At 30.4% G+C, this 21,993-nt stretch overlaps 1 protein-coding gene across 1 annotated transcript in view; it reads left to right on the forward strand.

The window, feature by feature from the left end:
* LOC123264388 (netrin-3-like) overlaps positions 1-21,993 on the forward strand; it is a 228,927-nt gene that overhangs the window by 110,914 nt on the left and 96,020 nt on the right. Inside the window, exon 2 of the mRNA XM_044727674.1 lies at positions 20,175-20,363. Coding sequence (XP_044583609.1) covers positions 20,175-20,363 — 189 coding nt within the window. The remainder of the gene's footprint in view (positions 1-20,174; positions 20,364-21,993) is intronic.

Raw genomic sequence — 21,993 nt, forward strand, 5'->3', positions numbered from 1 at the left:
TATCTAGCAGGCAAAGTGGGCGGTAAGATGACGGTTCATCCGGTGGCTTTTTCCCTTTAGGAAGCAGCACTAACCGTTGCTGTTTCCACTTTCGAGGAAAAATCCATTCTTTGAGGCAGGTGATGTAAACATCCAGGAAGAATGCCGGTGCTGCCTTTATAGCTGTTTTTAAGGCAATATTAGGGATTCCGTCTAATCCTAGTGCTTTATTATTCCCTACGCGGTTGCAAGCCTACGTCAGTTCTTCTTCCGTGACAGGTGGAATGTACTCCAGTTCGCCTTGAGCTAATGAAGCTCGCGTTGCTGCGGAAACAGCGCGGTGACGATTCTCTGCAGAAGTTGTGGGCATGTGGGTGCCGGCATTTGTTTGACTTTTAGGTGACTCATGACCACCTTGTACGATCTATCCCACAGGTCTTTGTCCACCTCGTTCATGAGCTCTTTCCAGCATTGCCTCTTACTATCCTTGATGGCTTTGTTCAATGACCGACGGGCTTTTTTGTACTCTGCGACCAGCTCCGCAGAATTAGGTCGTCGATAGCCACGCTGGGATATTCTTCTTTTCTTTAGACACTCTTTCCGAAGAACGCTGATGTGGTCGTTCCACCAGTGTACTGCCGGGCGTTGGCTTATGCTGCGTTTCCGGACCATACTTGCGTCACAGGCCTGGACAACTCTTTTCATCAAGTCCTTGGTCATTTCTTCTGCGGATCCAGTAGTAATCGGTTTACTTTTCAGGGCTATTACCAATGTGCTTGTGTCAAAAGACTTCACTTTCCATCCAATGGTATTGAGTGACTTGATTGGTCTTCTTGTATTCCGGTCATGTGATATTTCTCAGAGAATTGCCTTGTGGTCGCTGGCTGTGTAGATATCCATCACCTTCCAGTCGTATTTCCCACTGATGAGGCTGCTGCTGACGAATGTGAGATCTACAATAGAGTTTACTTCTCCTTTAGTATAGGATGGCGTATCACCACTGTTGAGCTGGACTACATCTAGTGTAGTAAAAGCTTCTAGTCGTGCTTTTCCTCGTGCATTGGTCTGCTTGCTGCCCCAGTCGACTGCCCAGGAGTTGAAGTCACCGGCGATCGCGACTGAATAATGCTGCTTGGCGTCCTCGGTCAGTTTGTCCAAGAATTCAGTGAATTCAACAATGGATAGGCTAGGTGGTGCATAACAGCTGTAGAAACGGATGCCGTTAACTGTTGCTGCTACAAAGCCGACATTATCATTGTTAACTACTCTCTGGAAGAGATGCTCACCACAGCACCAGATGACAGCCTTGACGGTGCTGTCAGATTCCCAAGGCTGGGTAGTCAGGTGTCTGTATGGCTCTGCTATCATTACTAAGTCTAACTCTAGTTCTCTTGCTGTTTGCATAAGCAGATCAAGTGCAGCTTCGCTATGGTTTAGGTTTAGCTGCAATATCTTCATGTCTGTTTGTTTGTTATCTTCTGGAGTGCCTCTTTAAATACTGGACACCTGAATGCGCCGGCATGATGGGCCGCGTTCTCCGCACTTGAGGTTGTCACTATGTGTGTGTGTGTGTGTGTAAGTTTTGAACGTCTGATTCGATTTTATCGCGGTTGGTGTCATTTGAAAGGGCTTAGCTAAAGTTAGATTTTGAGTCTAATTTGGACCGATTCGGATCAGTAGATTTTGAGAAATCTTAAAGAAACTAAGAAAAAAATTTTTTTCAAATGTGTTTTTTTTTTATAACTTTTAAACGGCTCCACTGATCGATTCTAAAAACTAATCAGCTCTAGACAATAAAAAAATCACGTCAATCGCCACCAAGCTGGTCGAAATCGGTTAATTCGTTCGAGAGATATCGTGAACGAAAGAAAACCGAAAAAAGTGTTTTTTCGGGATTACTCCGAAATTTTTAGTTCGATCAATTAAAACCTGAAAATAACTTATAAGAATAATAAAACTGCGTCGAATGCCGCCAACCACGTGAAAATCGGTTGCTTCATTCAAAAGTTATTGCGGTTTGAAAATTCCAAAAATATCGTTCTATGAAACTTCTATCAGAGTTTTGAGCTGAAAGAGCTCAAATGTATAGAAATATTATCTTTTTGAACTTAGCGAGCTCAAAACATCACATAAAATATATTTTGAGCTCAAAAATCTCAAAAATGTCATAAGTACAATTTTAAGCGCCCAAGTATGGAATTAGCGGGAAGTTGCAGGGATGGCCTTTAGGGTGAACCGTTTTTCTAATTTTTTTATATTTGTAAATATAAATTAGTATAAATAATAATCAAAAACTTTCGTAATAATAGTTTTAAGTGTAGGGAATTATTAATTGTGTAATAATTCCGAGATTTTTAAATAAATTACGGGAATTTCCGATTTATGCAGAAAAAAATTATATAATGTAAATTTCGGAAAAAAAAAATTAGAAAAAGTTCCACAAGTTCTCTTAAAATTTCACATTCAAATTTAGAAAATCAGTATTGAGAAATTTATTTTACAAAAATGTTATTTAAAATAATAATTTTTCCATCTTTTTTTATCAGGACACTAAACTATTAAAATTTATACTACAATATGTTCGACTTTAAAATTATAATTATTATTGGTAAAAACAGTGTAAAATTATGTTATTAAAATTATTAAACTTTAATTACAAAATAAATATTAATTTATTAAACTTCTTGTCAAACATTGACGATTAAAATTAGAGATGATTAATTAAACTATTTTTATCATAACCCGAAAAAAATTATTCACCTTTCAAATAGGTATCCAATTTTTACAGGAATAAAAATTAATTAAGTACCAAATTATTCATTTTTTGATATTTTTAATTTATTCAATCTCAGTAATTGTTACAACCATATTTTTTGTAATGCGATCGAGCTAATTAGATATTATTACTAGTAAAATTATGGATGAGTCTCATTTGTGGCATTACATTTAATATGTACCAATGATTAACCAAAGGATTTTGTCTTTTTACAATTTTATGTTCTTTTGGTTCCTCTGACAAGGAATGACCCTTTGGAACAAATTAAAAAATTACTATGAATTATATAATTAAATTAAGTTCATTGTTTAGCTCTCAAAATTTATTTTCGTCGCAACTTAGACGTGGCTCTATGACAAGTTAATGTACTACTGGATTGTTAGTGATAATGACACTTAATAATGAAAAAAATGATAATGACATTTAATAATGAAAAAAATGATAAAATTAATTTCATTGAAGGCGGTTGAATTTTTGTTATCTTAAAAAAATATATTTTTTTATTTTTTCATTAGTGAACAAACTAATGCAAAACATGTAATTAAATAAAATATGGTTTCAATGTCAAGTTTATCAATAAATAGCATAAAAATTTTATTTCTATAACTTAATACGGTTTTAATGTTATTAAAAACAATCATAAGTCTAAAAGAATTGTATTTATCAATTTTAAAAATATCTATATGTGAAATTTTTTCAAATTTTCATAAAAATTGATGGTAAATATTTACAAGTGGGGTCAACCATTTTAATTTTCATTTTTTTGAACGAATTTTTGATTTGATTTTTTTGAAAAATTCACAACAAAATAATCAATTTAAAAAACAAAAAGTTGATTATCACAATTTCAACAAATTAATAAATTTTTTATAAAATTGTGTTATTTAACTTTTGTTATTTTAAATTGTTCTTTTTTTTATGTGCTTTTCACAAAAAAATATATCAAAAACATCAAAAAAAGGTGAAATATGAATTTTATCCAAAAACATGAGCCAAAATTTTTTCCAATTTTTGAAAGCAAAAAAGCCTCTTTTTTATCATAAATCTGCCGTAAAAAAAGCAGAATGAAAAAAACGTTTTTAAATGTTAATTTTTTACCTAGAAAAAATTAATTTAATTCAAGGGAAAAATTCTTGAACCAAGATTATATTTTTTTGCTTGACAGGCAGAAAGCGTCAACTTTCGGCCCGCTACGCTAAACGAAAGTGCTGCTTTCTGCCTTCGTCGAGCAAAAAAATAGCATACACTCCACCGGAAGTAAATAAAAAAGCCTCAGATCACATGTTTGTCAACCTCGGCTTCACCTCGGCCGACAATTACATGTCAAATACAATTACTTGTCAAATAGGTATTCAATTTTTACACAAATAAAAATTAATTAAGTAAAATATTATCAATTTATCGATATTTTTAGTTTATTCAATCCTGGTAATTGTTACAACCATATTTTTTATAATGCGATCGAGTTGTTTAGTTATTGATTTCAGTAAAATTCTGGATGTACCTGATTTTTGGCATTTCAGATGATATGAACCAGCGATAAGCCAAAGGACTTTGTCTTTTTACAATTTTATGTTCTTTTTGTTCCACTGACAAGGAATGACCCTTTGAAACAAATTAAACAATTAATTTAAAATATTTAATCGAATTAAATTATTTAAATAAAACTTACCATTAAAAAAACTGAAGCAAGAATGAAAAATACAAAGGAAAAAAATTTTTTAAAGTCCATTGTTTAACTCTCAAAATTTATTTTCGTCGCAATGTAGACGTGGCTCTATGACAAGCTAATGTACTACTGGTTGTTAGATTATTGTTCCCAACATCTTTATATTCACTTAAATAGTTGACAATGACACTTAATAATGAAAAAAACGATAAAATTAATTTCATCGAATGCGGTTGAATTTTTGTTATCTCTAAAAAATACATTTTTTTTTTTTTTTAATTCGTCAAGAAACTAATGATAAAAGATGTAATTAAACGATATGAAATATGGTTTTATTGTCAATTTTTTCAATAAATCGAATAAAAATTTTATTTCTATAGCTTAATACGATTTTAATGTTATCAAAAAAAAATCAAAAAAAGCCGACCCGAGTCGAAATTTAAATCGTAGATTCAACGTATTGAACGTTAAAATAGTAGGTTGAGCGTATTAGACGTTGAAAACCTAGGATCAACGTATTGAATGTTGAAATCGTCATTTGAAGGTAATGGACGTTAAAAACGTATGTTGAACGTATCCAACGTATTATAAATGTGAAGAGAACCAATAATGGGTGAAAATCGGTAATATTAAAACTACTCAAATAACTACACATGTTTGAAACGTAAATAAACAAAAAAAAATTTTTTCTTAGTTTTGTTAGGGAGATTTTACATTTCTTAGCTTGAATTTACCGTTTTTAACTTCTCGCTAAGAAAATTGAAAATTTTCAAAAGCGGGAAGTTATTGTTTTCACCCCGTTTTTCGAAAATCGAGTTTTCATCAGATCTCGATGTTTTGAGGTCCTAGGAAGCTTTCCTGACTATTTCCGCGCTGATGTCACCGTGTCTGTATGTATGTATGTGTGTGTGTGTGTGTGTTTTTTTTTTTTTTCCTTAGGGGGGGGGGAATCCTTTTTACGGATTCTAGGCATAGCTGTTTGGCCTGGATATGGGCGACTCGACGTAGCGTCATACTAAAACTCTACGCTGACGCCCCTACCCACTTAACCCTAAACCCCTTTCTCTTCTATCCTCTGATCCCCCATGGTACCGCCGTAAGGCATTTCTTCGCGGGGGGAGGAATTAGCTGCCGCTCTTCTTTCTGGTGGCTACGATGTTATTTTTTCCTTCTAGATACTGTCTTTCGCTCTTTTCCTCTCAATGGATCGCAACTCTGTAAGCACTTTTGTAGCAAAAGTGCTTGTGGCGTTCCAGGCAGCTTCTGACGACAACATTGCTTCTACTATTGCGTCTGGTTGAGTTCTCTTTTTCAGAATCTTCTTTAACTCATCCCGCTGTTGGTTGAAACGTGGACACACAAAGAAAACATGCTCCGCATCTTCATTGACCCCTGGACAGGACGGGCACTCTGGGGTATCATCGTGCTTAAAGCGGTGAAGATACTTCCGGTAACATCCGTGTCCTGATAACATCTGCGTTAAATAATAGTTGATCTCACCGTGACTCCGGTTGAACCACACATCAATCCGAGGTATGAGACGGTACGTCCACCGACCTTTCTCTGCAGCATTCCACTCCTGTTGCCTTCTTGCGATGCTGTGTTGCCGTTCTTCCCTTCTAAGTTCTTCAGGGCTCAGTGTGGTTGACCTTTTTCGTTGATATAGGTTACGTCTTTCCTCAGCTAGGACTCTGAAAGGCAGAGTACCGGAAATAACACACATTGCTTCCTCTGATATTGTGCGGAAGGCACTAGTTACTCGTAGGGCACTCAGTCGATATACTGGTCCAGCCTTTCTCCATGATTCTTGCGTCTTTAGTGCGTCGGCCCAAATGGATATTCCGTAAGTGAGCACCGATGTGACTACTGATGACAATAATAGCCTCCTGCTCTGCTTTGGGCCTCCGACGTTCGGCATCAGTCGTGCGAGACTAGCCCTCACTACTGACGCTTTGGCACTGACATGTTCCACTAGCTGCTTGAAGTTGAGTCGGGCATCAAGCATCACTCCCAAATATCGGATATAAGGTTGTGATGTGATTTCTTGGTCGCCGACTTTCAGCTTGATGGTCTCTACCTATTTTCTACTGGTAATAAGCACTGCTTCAGTCTTGTGTTGCGCCAGTTGCAGGTTCACTGCCTCCATCCACCGGTTAACGCTTATACGCTCAAAAGTGAGATCGAACATATGGTTTATCTCGTCAAGGTGTTTGGCAACGATCACTACGGCTACGTCATCTGCATATGCTACGAGTTTGACGTTTCTTGGCAGAGTTAGTCTTAATAGACCGTCATACATAATATTCCACAGGAGCGGGCCTAGAACTGAACCTTGTGGTACACCTCCAGTAATATCATACTCCCTCGGACCGTTCTTCGTGTCATACTTCAGGACCCTGTTTTCAAAGTAGCTTGCTACGATCTTCAGACGGTATACTGGTACATTCATCTCTTGGAAGGCCTGCATGATGCATTCCCAATTGGCGGAATTAAAGGCGTTTCTGATGTCTAGAGTCGCCACCAGGCAATACTTCTTATTACGGGAATTTCCGATTTATGCAGAAAAAAATTTTATAATGTAAATTTCGGAAAAAAAAAATTAGAAAAAGTTCCACAAGTTCTCTTAAAATTTCACATTCAAATTTAAAAAATCAGTATTGAGAAATTTATTTTATAAAAATGTTATTTAAAATAATAATTCTTTCATCTTTTTTTATCAGGACACTAAACTATTAAAATTTATACTACAATATGTTCGACTTTAAAATTATAATTATTATTGGTAAAAACAGTGTAAAATTATGTTATTACAATTATTAAAATTTAATTGGAAAATAAATATTAATTTATTAAACTTCTTGTCAAACATTGACGATTAAAATTAGAGATGATTAATTAAACTATTTTTATCATAACCCGAAAAAAATTATTCACCTTTCAAATAGGTATCCAATTTTTACAGGAATAAAAATTAATTAAGTACCAAATTATTCATTTTTTGATATTTTTAATTTATTCAATCTCAGTAATTGTTACAACCATATTTTTTGTAATGCGATCGAGTTAATTAGATATTATTACTAGTAAAATTATGGATGAGTCTCATTTTTGGCATTACATTAAATATGTACCAATGATTAACCAAAGGATTTTGTCTTTTTACAATTTTATGTTCTTTGGTTCCTCTGACAAGGAATGACCTTTTGGAACAAATTAAAAAATTACTATGAATTATATAATTATATTAAGTTCATTGTTTAGCTCTCAAAATTTATTTTCGCCGCAATTTAGACGTGGCTCTATGACAAGTTAATGTACTACTGGATTGTTAGTGATAATGACACTTAATAATGAAAAAAATGATAATGACATTTAATAATGAAAAAAATAAAAAAATTAATTTCATTGAAGGCGGTTGAACGTTTGTTATCTTAAAAAAATACATTTTTTTATTTTTTTATTAGTGAAGAAACTAATGGAAAAAATGTAATTAAATAAAATATGGTTTCAATGTCAAGTTTATCAATGAATAGCATAAAAATTTTATTTCTATAGCTTAATACGATTTTAATGTTATTAAAAACAATCATAAGTCTAAAAAATTCATAACAAAATAATCAATTTAAAAAACAAAAGGTTGATTATCACAATTTCAACAAATTAATAAATTTTTTATAAAATTGTGTTATTCAACTTTTGTTATTTTAAATTGTTCGTTTTTTTATGTACTTTTCACAAAAAAATATATATCATAAACATCAAAAAAAGGTAAAATATAAATTTTATCCACAAACATGAGCCAAAATTTTTTCCAATTTTTGAAAGCAAAAAAGCCTCTTTTTTATCATAAATCCGCCGTAAAAAAGCAGAATGAAAAAAAAATTTCTAAATGTTAATTTTTTACCTAAAAAAAATTAATTTAATTCAAGGGAAAAATTCTTGAACCAAGATTATATTTTTTTGCTTGACGGGCAGAAAGCGTCAACTTTCGGCCCGCTACGCTAAACGAAAGTGCCACTTTCTGCCTTCGTTGAGCAAAAAAATAGCCTACACTCCACGGGAAGTAAATAAGGAAGCCTCAGATCACATGTTTGTCAACCTCGGCTTCGCCTCGGCCGACATTACATGTGATCTGAGACATTTCTTACTTTACTTCCCTAGGTGTGTAATATACTATTGAAGTGGGTAATTGTCTTGAATCAAAAAAAATTTCTTTAAATCAAGAATTTTTCTCTTTAAATCAAGAATATTAAGTTCTTCAAAATTATATTCTTGATTCAAGAATATTTCCGTGTGTAAATAATTAACAAATTCATTCACAAAATATTTTTTAAAAATTTATAATTTTATTTTATTATTAATTAAACTTATAGAAATATTTTTTCAGTCAATATTAAAAAAAAAATACCGCTATACAAGTTAAAAATAATTTCCAATAACATATCAATACATAACAATTTCCAAACCTTCACTTACAAGAATTTCAATATATCTTTATTTTTATTTGAATTTAAATTTAATTTTAAAATAATTTGTTGCAATGCACGTAATCCTCGTTCAGGTACCGTTCGAGTCTGGGAGCTTAAATCCTCGAATTAAATGCAGACGCAGGTTGCTCGTGTCGTAATAACTGTACCTACATGGTATGCCTACATCGATACAATGAACAACTTTGATTGAATTTCGAAGAAGGTTTTAAGAATAAATGCAGACGCCCGCACAAACTTCGATTATTCACTGTTGTGAATAAATTATTATTATTATTAAAAACAGTAAATAATAAACACAGTATAAGGAATAATGATTGAGACGAGTGAAAATAAAGCCTGAAATATAAGGAATAGTAAACATCTCAAAGGAATACCGACATGAATAAACGACTCGGTCATTATCCAGCGATCAAAGTAATGTGTTGAAGGGTCGCCTGCCGCGTTTCTAATTAAGGAATTAACATTGTGAATTACAGCTACGTGGTTAAATGGATTGTGTCGACTTATTATTCCTATACCTTTAGCTTTAGCTCTCTGCTTTCGAGAAAGTCACTAACACTAAATTCATTATTATTATTAATAATAATTTTTTTTTTTTTAATTTGTAATCGAATAAATTATCAACACTTTACATAATTAAGACTAAATATTCTTAATTAGAAGATATTAGCAGAATTTAATGACTTTTATCAATAGAAATTAAGAATATAAAAACTCGGTTGTGTTTCATTTTAATTGATGATCGTTAATTTATATTTTATTGGGCAAAAGTGTAAAAAAAAATTATGGAGATTACGGTAAAATAGATGTAACAATTTGTAGAGTAAATTCCGGTAGAGTATTTAAGTTAAGTTTGTGGGTATGCCAAGAATGTAACGCTATTGGTGCTTGAACGGATAATTAATCATTATTTTTTACGAGGGTACAAAGTACTTTTTGAGATAAATTGGAAAAGTTTTGAGTAATATAGAGGCTGCGGCTGAGTTTCGTACATCGTACATCGTAAATTTATAGTCACTGCCGTCGCACTCTGGTGTATATACCCGGAAAGTAGTGTGGGAGGGTGAAGTAGTAAGTTACCGGAGTTAATTCGACCACTAAATGAACCAATTTGTCCATGATTTCCCACGGCTAAGATAAAATTACTCAAGGATTTAAATGGCTTGTGGGTTTTTTGAGGAAAAGGTCATAGGGAGGTTATTTTGTTTTAAGCTTTAGGAGAATATTTTTAACTCTTTTGATAAGCTGTGATGGTTACCCGCTAAACTTGCGGTTAACCGCGGTAAAAGAAACCGACGCTCGGGGGTTCAATTAATTACTTTTCAGCTCTTTGTCGTGTGGTTAACATTTTTAATTTTTTTCTAAGAAAATTAATAATAATAATTTGAAAATTTCGCGGAGTAAATTTTTTTTTATTAAATAAAAATAAAAACATTGTTTTTATTAGTTTCAAAATTACAAAATTCGTATTCATAGATTTTTTAAATTAATAGTAGCTGTTTTTTTAGTTTGATGCAAAAAGTTTTTAACATTTAAAAAAAAAAATTGCAACAATTTCTACAAAATCACATTTTTCAATAAATTCTCTCTATAATAATTTATTTGTTAAAAAATTTTAAGAATTAAGTTATTTTTCATAACATTAAAGTCATTAATTTTATAAAATAAGCAATCTTTCCAGTCATTATGTGACTGCCGTGACTCATGAACTATAGATAAATAAAATTTTACTTTATTAAATAATGATTAATGACTAATGTTAAATTGCACTGTACTTTTTTAACTATTGACGTTTTTAGAGATATAAGCTCATCCCGATGTTAAACTCATCAAGAGCTTTGATTTGAGTACCCACATGCATTTTTGATATATTTTTCATATACACATATATATATAATATATGTAATATATGAAAAAATGATGTGGGTACTTGAATGAAAGCTCTTGATGAGTGTAACATTGAGATGAGCTTATATCTTTAAAAATGTCAATAATCTACAAGATACAAGGTTATTTCTTAATTATGTTAAATTTAACCGTAGTTTCTTAACTATTGACGTTTTTAAAGATATAAGCTCATCCCGATGTTACACTCATCAAGAGCTTTCATTTGACTACCCACATGCATTTTGATATATTCATCATATATACATATATATCATATATATAAATATATGAAAAATTGATGTGGGTACTCAAATGAAAGGTCTCGATGAGTGTAACATTGGGATGAGCTTATATCTTTAAAAATGTCAATAGTTCACAAAATACAGGGCCATTTCTTAATTATATTAAATTAAATTGCACTGTAGTTTTTTAACTATTGACGTTTTTAAAGATATAAGCTCATCCCGATGTTACACTCATCAAGAGCTTTCATTTGATTACCTACATGCATTTTGATATATTTATCATATATACATATATATAATATATATAAATATATGAAAAATTGATGTGGGTACTCAAATGAAAGGTATCGATGAGTGTAACAACGGGATGAGCTTATATCTTAAAAAATGTCAATAGTTCACAAAATACAGGGCCATTTCTTAATTATGTGTCTAGAGATAGAGCATTTTTTAATGCAGACTAAACACTTATCGTAATAAATTGATTATCGGTGAGAATAATATGAAACCTTGAAAAGGCACAAATTTAAGTCAAAACCTTTGTAATGACATTAAATTTCACTAAAAAAAAAAAAAAAAAAAAAAACGATTTTATCATATGGCTATCCTGGAGACAAAATTTTTCTTATTCTCTTAATAATATAGATTAAATCTAATAATTTCTTATTTTTTACTTTTTACGTCAGGATTTCTTAACAAAATAATTTTTCTAAAAATTTGATTCAATTTTCTGAAAGTCAAATGTTTTAGAAAAATATAATTAATATTTGCAAACATAAATTTAAGATAAGTACTGCAAGTACTTTACACTGTATATGGAGTGTTTTGTTTACTCACATTTTTTTATAGTATAATAATAATAAAAATATATTGTTAAAAAAATTTTAAAGAAATAAACAATCAAAATCCTGAAATATTAGACAAAGTCCAACAAAACAAAAGTAAAATTTAGTGTACACAAGAAGGATCATGGTCGAGTGAGCGCAACAATTTCTCAATGACATCTTAACGTTGTTTTAGTTTCTCGAGTAAACGAACCGTAGTAGCAGCAGCTTACTGTGTTGCTATCAAACTGAGAATGGACTGAAACTGTTACCGAGTAGATATAAGAGCACGCCAGGAGTTTAAGGTGAAGTTACTTTTGTAAAAGTGTCACGACATAACGAGTATTATCAGTTGTCTTGTGATAAAATGTTGCTCGAGACAAGAATTAGTGCACGGTAGCACTAACAAGAGACATTTTTAAAATATCTAAATATAAAATAGTTCAGGTTTATTCCTTTACTTGGTTTATTTAACTTTATAATACGGTTAACTGTTGCGGATCTGTTGGCAACCGAGCCAACCGTGCTATGCTGCTATCTCAATATTTCAGAAGGTGATAATAATAAATGGCTGTTTTATTTAATTTAGAGGTATACCTGGACCTGCTTTGCCGCAGGTGAGGACCGGCTACGTGTGTGTAGTAGTTGTTAGCTCTACTGTTGACACAGAGGTGTAATGTTTTTAAAATAATATAAATACGAGTAGAGGCGAAAAATTTTAAATACATATACCAGAATACGTTGACAGAAAGCCACGACTTTTTAATGAGTTGGTCTCAGATAAATGTTTGTTTTCTGAGATTACTTAATTTTTGTTTCTTTACATAATTATTTTTTTATATAATCTGTCATTAAAAATTTTTATAAAAAAAGTTTTATTTGGAATTTTAGTTTTCTGCTTTTCATCAAAATTTTTTTCAAAACTTGATAAAGATTTTTTTTGTAGAATTATCTATGCTCTATCAATAAAATCCTTATCAATTTTTCTGTATCTTCAATATTTCTCTCGTAATTGCAATTCTAAATTAAAAAGCCGAATTTCTAAAATGTAACACCTCCCTACAAAAATTGGTGATCGCTATTTGTTAAAAATAGATTATTGTCTAAAAGAAAAGATACGGAAAAATTTATAAAGACTTTTTTTATAGAAAATTTAATTCTCTATCAAAAAGGTTCACTGATAGAACACTTATTTCTATCAGAATTTCTACCAGATTTCTACCAGAAATCCTTCTGGATTTCTTAGCATTTAAGAAGATTTCTTTGTATTTAAGAAATTATTTCTTAAACATCATTTCTTAGTATTTAAAATATATTTCTTAGTATTTTTAATATTTATTCGTATTTAAGAAATATTTCTTGAATACTAAGAAATATTTATTAAATACTAAGAAATGATGTTTAAGAAATGATTTCTTAAACACAAAGAAATCTTTTTAAATACTGAGAAATCCTTCTCTTTCAGTGAAGGATTTGTTTATATTTAATAAGCTTTATTAACTGTTAACAAATGATTTTTTAACATCATAGGATTTTGTTATTATTATTACACATAAAAAAATCAAAATTAATAAAACACTTAGCGTACGGAGTTTTTACACTAACTAAATTTTTATTTAGCTGAGATAAATTTTGAATGTAAAATTACTTACAAATACTTCAAACAATTTATCTAAGACCTAACTTTGTAAATATTAATTTTAATTTTCCAAAAATTTGACTTTTTTGAACCAAATTTTTATAAGATTATTTGGATTTTGTCTTGTGGATGAATCCTAACGTAAACGTTAAAAAACAATAAATTATTAACATCAATACGTTTAATTAAGAAAAATTGATTATATTAATGTTATACACTGATAGAAGGATTTGTTTATTTTTAATAAGCTTTATTAGCTGTTAATAAATGATTTTTTAAAATAGGATTTAATAAATATTTAATAACAGTTAATAAATTATTCATTAAATACGATTTATTAAATGTTAATAAATATTTGTTAACAGTTAACAAATATTTATTAACAGTTAATAAGTAATTTATTAAGTACAATTTATTAACTGCTAATAAATATTTATTAATGGTTAATGAATATTTGTTAACTGTTAACAAATATTTATTTAAAATAAAAAGCAAAAATAGTAATTTTCTTTTGCCACTTTTTACAATTCTATAGCTGGAATACATGATAATAATTCAATTCACTAAATAAATTAACGTTTTTAATATTTAAAAATATAAAAGATAATTATGAGCTGTGATAGAATTTAGTATTTTACAATAAACGTTATTATAATGTAATATAATTAATATAAATAATTTATAAAGATGATTTTTGTTTATAAGCAATCTTCATATCATATGACATTGCAAGCGAAACAAATTCACTCAACAAAATATTTATTAACTGTTAATAAATATTTGTTAACTATCAATAAATACTTATTAACTATTAATAAATATACTTTCCCCCGAAATAAATATTTATTGAATATAAAAAAATATTTATTAAAATTTAATAAATTAAATAATTATCTTCAAATAAATTAAGTTATTAATTGTTGATAAATCCTTATATCAGTGTAATATTTTGGATAATTAAATTATAGTTTGTAAATAATGAATTTAAAAATTCAAGGATCAGTTATTTACAAATTTTTTTGTAAAATTAGATTTTTGAATTTGAAAATGAAATTAATCCGAAAGCTAGTATAATATTATCAAGAGAATATTTTTTTTCAATTAAATTATTTTTTATTCTACAAAATAAACTCCTACTATAAAGCTTGATAGATTATTTATTTTCAAATTCATCTCAATTAATATTAATCACTGTAATTAATACGTCTCGCCTAATGCCAGATACATATATGTAAAGTATCTATTAAAATAAAATTAATAATGGTTATTCCATAATTTCGATTCCAATGACAAAAACCGTATTCTTAAAATGTAACACCCCCAACAAAGATTTATCATCGGCCCTAAATCCACACTTACTATAAAAAAATCCTAAATTTTCTCCACTTAAGCACCTTGTATCCATAACACATATTCAAAAAGAATTAACCGATCATCCTAGATTATCACGTATAAATAAAGATTGGCAAATAGCTACTGAAAGGCATCTCGGTTGATTTTACACTTACAAGTCCTGTTATTATCAATCGCCGCGGCATGTTACCTTAGCCCGCGGATATTTTTGATCGCTCACTCGATAACTATTGTTATCTTTATTTATCTCTTGGAAGATCGAAGATCAGTGATCGATGTCCGGATTACGGACAATATATTTTATTTTTTCCCTAAAAAAATCTCCTCCTCTTAATTTTATTGGCCTGTTCTTTTATTCATGATGGTAGCCCTCGGGTGTGACAACCCCAGAAGATGCTCGGCGGCTTGAGATTTTTCAACATCTCCCTTGGTACTTAAACTCGGCTCTTATCGTCTTACATCGTGGCCGTCCCGGTAGTGGTATTGGTGACACAGAAGACTGTAGTGGTGGCTGTGGATTTCGCTTATATTACGAAAACCAAAAAACTCGTGAACGTTATCTCCTTCTCTCTATATACATTTAAGTCCCTGGTAGGTTTAGTTATATACTAACGAGCTGACAGTGTATCCTCTGTTGTCTCCAAGGACCGTCGTGTTCTCCACGTGCTCTTTTAGTCAATGGCTTCTTGCTCTCAGCATAAAGGCGAGTTCAGAGCAGAGGTGAAAAAAAAATCCAATAAGAAGACTCATTTTCATTTATGTTTTAAGATAAGGCTATTTCCTATTGGGTATTGTACTACGAAATTACATTTACTTTCTACCGGGATAAAGACAGCTCGGGGAAAATAATAAACATAAAAAAAAAATTAAACTGCTTTTTTTAAATTATAACTCCTTGTTTCAGCATTACACTCTTGCTTCAGTAATGACGCGGTCGTTAAATTTTATAAAGGAACAAACGGAATAAATATAAATACCTAAATAATTGCTCTTGTTAGCACAGACTTTGAGTGTTCTTATTTATTATTTTTATTTCTAGTGGCCATTATTCAATTTTCGAGGAGTTTTAAGCACCCTAAAAAATTCTCAATTATAAATTATAATTTATAATTATACTGTTATTTCTTAAATTGTTATTTTGTGTAATTATAGGGTTCAGTTAAGTAAGACATTTAAGTTTAATTTTTTTAAAGATGATTTTTTTTTCGTATAATTTTTTTGAAAATTTATGTGAGAATTCAATACCTCAGAATTTAAGGTAGTTTGATCGTCGCATTCCGAAGTCAAATTAATAGATATTTTTTTTTCTTTTTTGCAAGAGATCATTCGAAAAATAGTATAAAATATAAAATTATTTTTAATCAGAATTTAATTGATTAAATTCAATTCATAATTATTGTCAAATAATTATAATAATATAACTATTAAAATATCAACTGACAAGTACTGGGCTGTCACAAAACAATAACAACTGTTATAGGTTATGTAAGGTCGGTACTCAAAACAGTTGCTCACGGTGTTCATTTATTGTTTAAATTTGCAAATATCACTTTAATATATTAAATCTGCTATAATTTACGTGAACTTTTATTGTATGTTTAATAACAATTTATTTTAATGCAAAAAAAAACTTTATGATTATATTTCAATTTCAAATTTGCCGCGCACCGAGAAGTCGCCATTTTTTCCCTAATAAAGATGGGGGAGTAATGTCTCCGACAAACAACAAAGATAGAAACCAATTTTTGATATTAAAAAATTAATTAAATTAAAACTATGTGGTAAATCGTTATCAAATTTTGATAGAATATGTATGAAACATTGTTCTATCTATTTGAAAGTTTTTTTTATTGGGTCAAGTTGGCCGATTTTTTATAAATATTCCATTTCCGGAATTATTGAATAAGGACACTCATAAGAGACTGTGTATTTTTGCAAAACTTTAATTAATTATATCTCTTAAACGGCGTGGTAAAAAAATCTGATTTTTTTTCTATAAATTTATTAAATCATAATCTTTCGAATGAATATAAAAAAATATGGGGTCAAGTTGAAGTCCTTTGGAGCCCAAACTACCTTAAGTTAGAATTTTTTTTAATGGAAAATAATTTCAATTCAAAGTTGAAAAACTGAATTTTTGAAACGCAAAACTTCCTAGTAAAGATTCATTATTGCCAACTGTTAAATATGAAATTCTGTGCAAAGGATGAGAGATACAGAAAAATTGATAAGCGCACCTTTTTTGTAGAAATATCTTCAATATTTCTCTCGTAATTACAATTATAATTTTAAAAGCCATATTCCTGAAACGTAACATTCTTAAAGAACTTTTTAAAATTGGAGAAAAAAATTTTGGCGATGTTGTAAGCCTCAAAATTTATAATAAATATGAAAAATTTTTAAAATTAAGCGTGATTTTTTAAGAAAAAAAATTATTATAAGAAATTTAATTCTTAATAAAAAAAAGCTTATTTCAATTTTTTTTTCTTATACTTTAATCCATAAAAAAATTTTAGCATGTATTTAAAATTTTTCTAAATATTTTTGTAATTTCTAATAAAGCTATCTACAAAAATTTTTCACGGATAGTTAAGAAATAAAACTGACTTTTTAAATAAAATTATCACCAAAATCTAAAACAAATAAAAGATAAAAAAAAACATAAAAAGGGCTGATTATCAAGATATTTTTCTCAGAAATATATCACGGATAATATCTTAGTTATCTGGGTACAAATTATTGCAACCTTTTACAAGTTAACCAATTATCTTGTTAAAAAATTTTTAGCCTCAGAAACACGATAGAAATATTTAAAAATCGATCTACGGGATTGGTGAAAAAAATACCGGCTACCTGTTTCTAAGATTTATCTCTAAATATAATCTTTACGCAATATTTGGATACTAAAAATTTAAGTCGGTAGTTTCTAGTACTATAAACCTCGGAATTTAATATTTAGTATCAAATATTATTCTTATATTTATATATATTATTATATTAGTGAGGATTAGCTCGTGAAAAATAAAAGTCTAAAGCTTGGAAAAAAAATTCAGACATAACATGAAAGTGGTCCGTTTGCCTTTCTCGTTTTCGATGAGCAGGAAGAGAATGGGAATGAAAATAAAAAAGGTGGATAAAATGACGGGAAAAAAAATAAAAAAAAGACACGAAAGGACGTGAAAAAGTCGACCAACTAAAACGTGACATCGATGATGCTTGAGAGAACTACTATTCTCCTCTTTTTCTCTGACTCGAACTCTAGATGCCAGAATCAATTCAATTCTTCTCTCTCCGAAAGAATAACCACGCCACTATATAATATAATACTACACACTAGTTTAACTGTATGTATACATGTATACAATATAGAGGACAGAGGATAGAGGGCCTTTGTTACCTCCGATACGACGTACGAGCAGGCCTTTACTTCAGTCACCGATACTTTAAATGTGACTTAACTGGAGAGTGGAGAGCTATTCAAATATTTTACGTACATGTTATATGTATGTGTATGTAGACACCGTTTTTTTTCACATAAATCATCGATGGACTTTTTATAGCCAGTCAATAGAATAAACAATCATTATATTAAATTATGTGAGTAATTTCGGTTTTTCAGTCCATGTCAGGATTTAGAATAATTATGACCGGCTTTTTTATTTTTTTTGCACGATTTATAAGTGCTTTACTATCAAATAAATTTTTTTTAAAAATCAGGGTAATTTAATTCAAATTAATTCTGTGAAAATTTTATGTAATATAAATAAAAATGCCCTGAAAAATTTTTTTTTTCAATGGATTTTTTTCGTGACTTTAATGAATAATTTTGAGAAAATTTTTTTTATTCTCAAAAATTCAATTGTAATTAAAAAAAGAATTAATTTGTTAGTTTTTAACACAATAGCAGACAATGTACAAAAAAAATAATTGAATTAAAATTTTTTTTTCGTGTTTATAATTCGAAAATATGGAATAAAAAAGTAATTTTTGGATTTTTAATTTTATAAAAGAGATAAAAAAATTTTTTTGTTAATCTTAACCTACATTAAAATTTTTTTTTAGTAATTTTAGATCTTAATGCTTGTGACGTTGCGGAAGGTTTTAAAGCCTCGTTGTGATGAATACGTCTTCCCCGTGCTCTAGCTCGCCGTGTCCAGAGTCGGGATGGGAATCACGCAACACAGATAAACTTACAACTAAGGTAAAAGCCCCAATATATGATCATGTACCAGTATATAATCATCTATTGGGGCTTTTACCTTAACTAATCTTAACCAAATAATAACACAGATTCCAAATATAAGGTTAATTTATTCATCAAATCTTATAAAAATAATAATCAACTCAAGGTTGTTATTGCAAACCAAGATACAATTATACAATATTCAATAGACCACAAACAATAAACAATACGTATTATCTTAACTTTTTACCCCAAAATGTAACATACAAATATACAAATACTACTGACAAGCCGTAACCTACTTGCAGCCTACTGGGGACTTCGCGTCGCGTCCGCGGATCTATCTAACTCTCCCCAGTTCCCTCTTATCAACCAAGAGAGAGGGTCGGTTGTCCAAATATAGAGATACCGGGATTTTATCAAGTACCTCGACGCCCAGCCGTGTGTCCCCCTAGATGTTCCGACGAGGAGTACTTCCAAGTCCAGGTGTCCTCAACCGCCTAGCTACTATCCCAATTCTCGTTTCGAGAGTGAGAGATCGTGTACCACAATCCCTCGAAAATGCCCAGCCGTGCAATGGGGGTATTCGCCAATCTAATTACCTCAGGTCGGTCTGGCTCAAAAAGATCTACTGCGAGCTGCGAGGACAGATTTAATATAGAAAGTAATATTCTTACCTTCTATATCTGCACAACACTGCACTCAAGACTTCTTCTATAAGTGTACCACTCGCTTCAAAAGCTCAAGCTGATCTCACTGAAATTGATCAGAAAATTGCTTTTAACAACTCAGAAGCAATACTCTTCGGGCGAACAGTCTGAGCGACACCGCGCTGCCTCACGGCGCGCTCGGGAACTATGCTACGGGACTTCCCAGGCTGCTTCCCCTACTACTCTCGCTTGTCTCTCGGCGTCTTTCGTCGTCTCTTTCCTCTCTTTCTTTTCTCCGGGTAGGCTGCGCGCGGCTGTTTTTCTCTCTCGCACTCTCTCGTAATATTTTCTCGAGACTAAGTAAGATTTTCTTAGTGACTAAGTAGTAAACAATAAGAAAAAAAAAAGTTTGACTTCAAAGAACAAAAATTACAGAAGAATACTAATGACTAATGAACACAATAATGTTTATGTTTCAGTATGCAACTGCAATCTTCACGCCCGAAAATGCCGTTTCAACGTAGAACTGTACAAGTTGTCGGGGCGTGTAAGCGGAGGCGTATGTCTGTCATGTAGACACTTTACTGCAGGAAGACACTGCCATTACTGTCGTGAGGGCTACTACAGAGATCCGACAAAACCGATCACCCACCGCAAGGCTTGTAAACGTGAGTAAACCGCATTGTTAAATTGCACAGAAACCCTTCGCCCTCATCATATCTACCCGGTGGAAACCCCAACTCCGAAACATCGCCAAAAGACGCTCATAGTATACAGCGGTCACCCGCAAAAACCTCAACCTTCACTTTTGTATTATTATTCAAACATGACCTCCCAATTTTAGCAAAACAATAACATTCGTTGTACCTAAAGATAATTTTTTCAAAAAAATTACCGTAAAGTCACAGAAATCGGGGGAGGTTTCGCAATTCTTGATCTAATTACAATTTTTTTTAATAATTTCAAAAAAATGTGAAAAATTAATAAGATGAACAATTATTTTTTATTATTAAAAATAACAGTAAAATAAAATACTACTAAAAAATCTACTGAAGTCTCCAGTAAAAATTAATCTAAGTAACAAGATTGTCCACCGACTTTACGGCGCTGCAATCGCTGAATACTTCTCAGCTGTATAAAAAATTACACATCTTCATGATCAATTGTTGCTGAATTTCAATTAATTCTAAAAAACTTTTATACAATTATTATTCTAGTTAAATTTTATGTAATTAGTTAAATATTTGTAAAAATATTCATTGATGATATTCATATTTTTTTTTAATATTAGCTATTATTCTATTAATATTTTCAAGTGAAATAACCTTAAAAAATCAATTAATGAAACATTTAATTTTATTAAACTAAAATTTAGCTTTTTCAAAATAAAAAGCCTGTAGAAATAATAATAATATTCCATTAACAATAATATGTCCGATAATAATTCTATTCCATGTGTACGGTAAGCTGCATTAATTTTGCACGCCTCATAAGCGAAGCAGATAAGGTTGTGCTCTACACTCGCCTTACAAAAATCAAGCGATTTCTTGAACTAAAATTGTCTCTATTTATTTTCTATCGCACTTTTAGAACAATATTTACACATAAATGTCATGGAAAAACTCTAGTTTCAACACTTATGACATTTTAAAAAGACATTTTGCTTTTTAAATAAATAAAAAAAATGTTTAAAAAATTATTCCGTGGACGTCCGGCTGTCGAATGTATGTATGAAAACTGGCGTGGTCACGATAACTGCCGAAGAACTTAACTGATCAAGTCCATATTTTTTTATACGCTTTAGTATGATCTAAAACTAAGCCCTATTGAAGATCACGATCTAACTCAATGTAGTTTATTTATAATCAGCAATAAACTAAAAATCGACTAATCGTTTGTGTATCTATATCTATGTAAATAAGGTTCGTTTACAATACATGCGCAGTACCTTTTCTTTTCTGGGTGGACAATGGCGCGAAAGATTTAAAAGTATTTTTTATAGTTTATTTTAATCAATTTTATTGTGGAAAATGAGATTATGAGTCGTACAATTTTGGATTTTCTAAACTCTTTTTTTAATTTACTGGAGGCTTCGGTAAATTTTACTGACATAACTTTTAAAAAGTATTGCTATTACTAATAAATAGTAAAGCAGCATCCTAGATTATAATACAGTCCAGTAATTTTTTTCATTAATTTAACAGATAATTTCTTTCTGAGTAATACTGACCCTGTCCATTTATAATTTATATCTCAAATTGTCCCAGCAGAAATTCCTTACATTATAATATATTATAT

Source organism: Cotesia glomerata, linkage group LG4 (assembly GCF_020080835.1).
Source record: "Cotesia glomerata isolate CgM1 linkage group LG4, MPM_Cglom_v2.3, whole genome shotgun sequence".
Lineage (NCBI taxonomy): Eukaryota > Metazoa > Arthropoda > Insecta > Hymenoptera > Braconidae > Cotesia > Cotesia glomerata.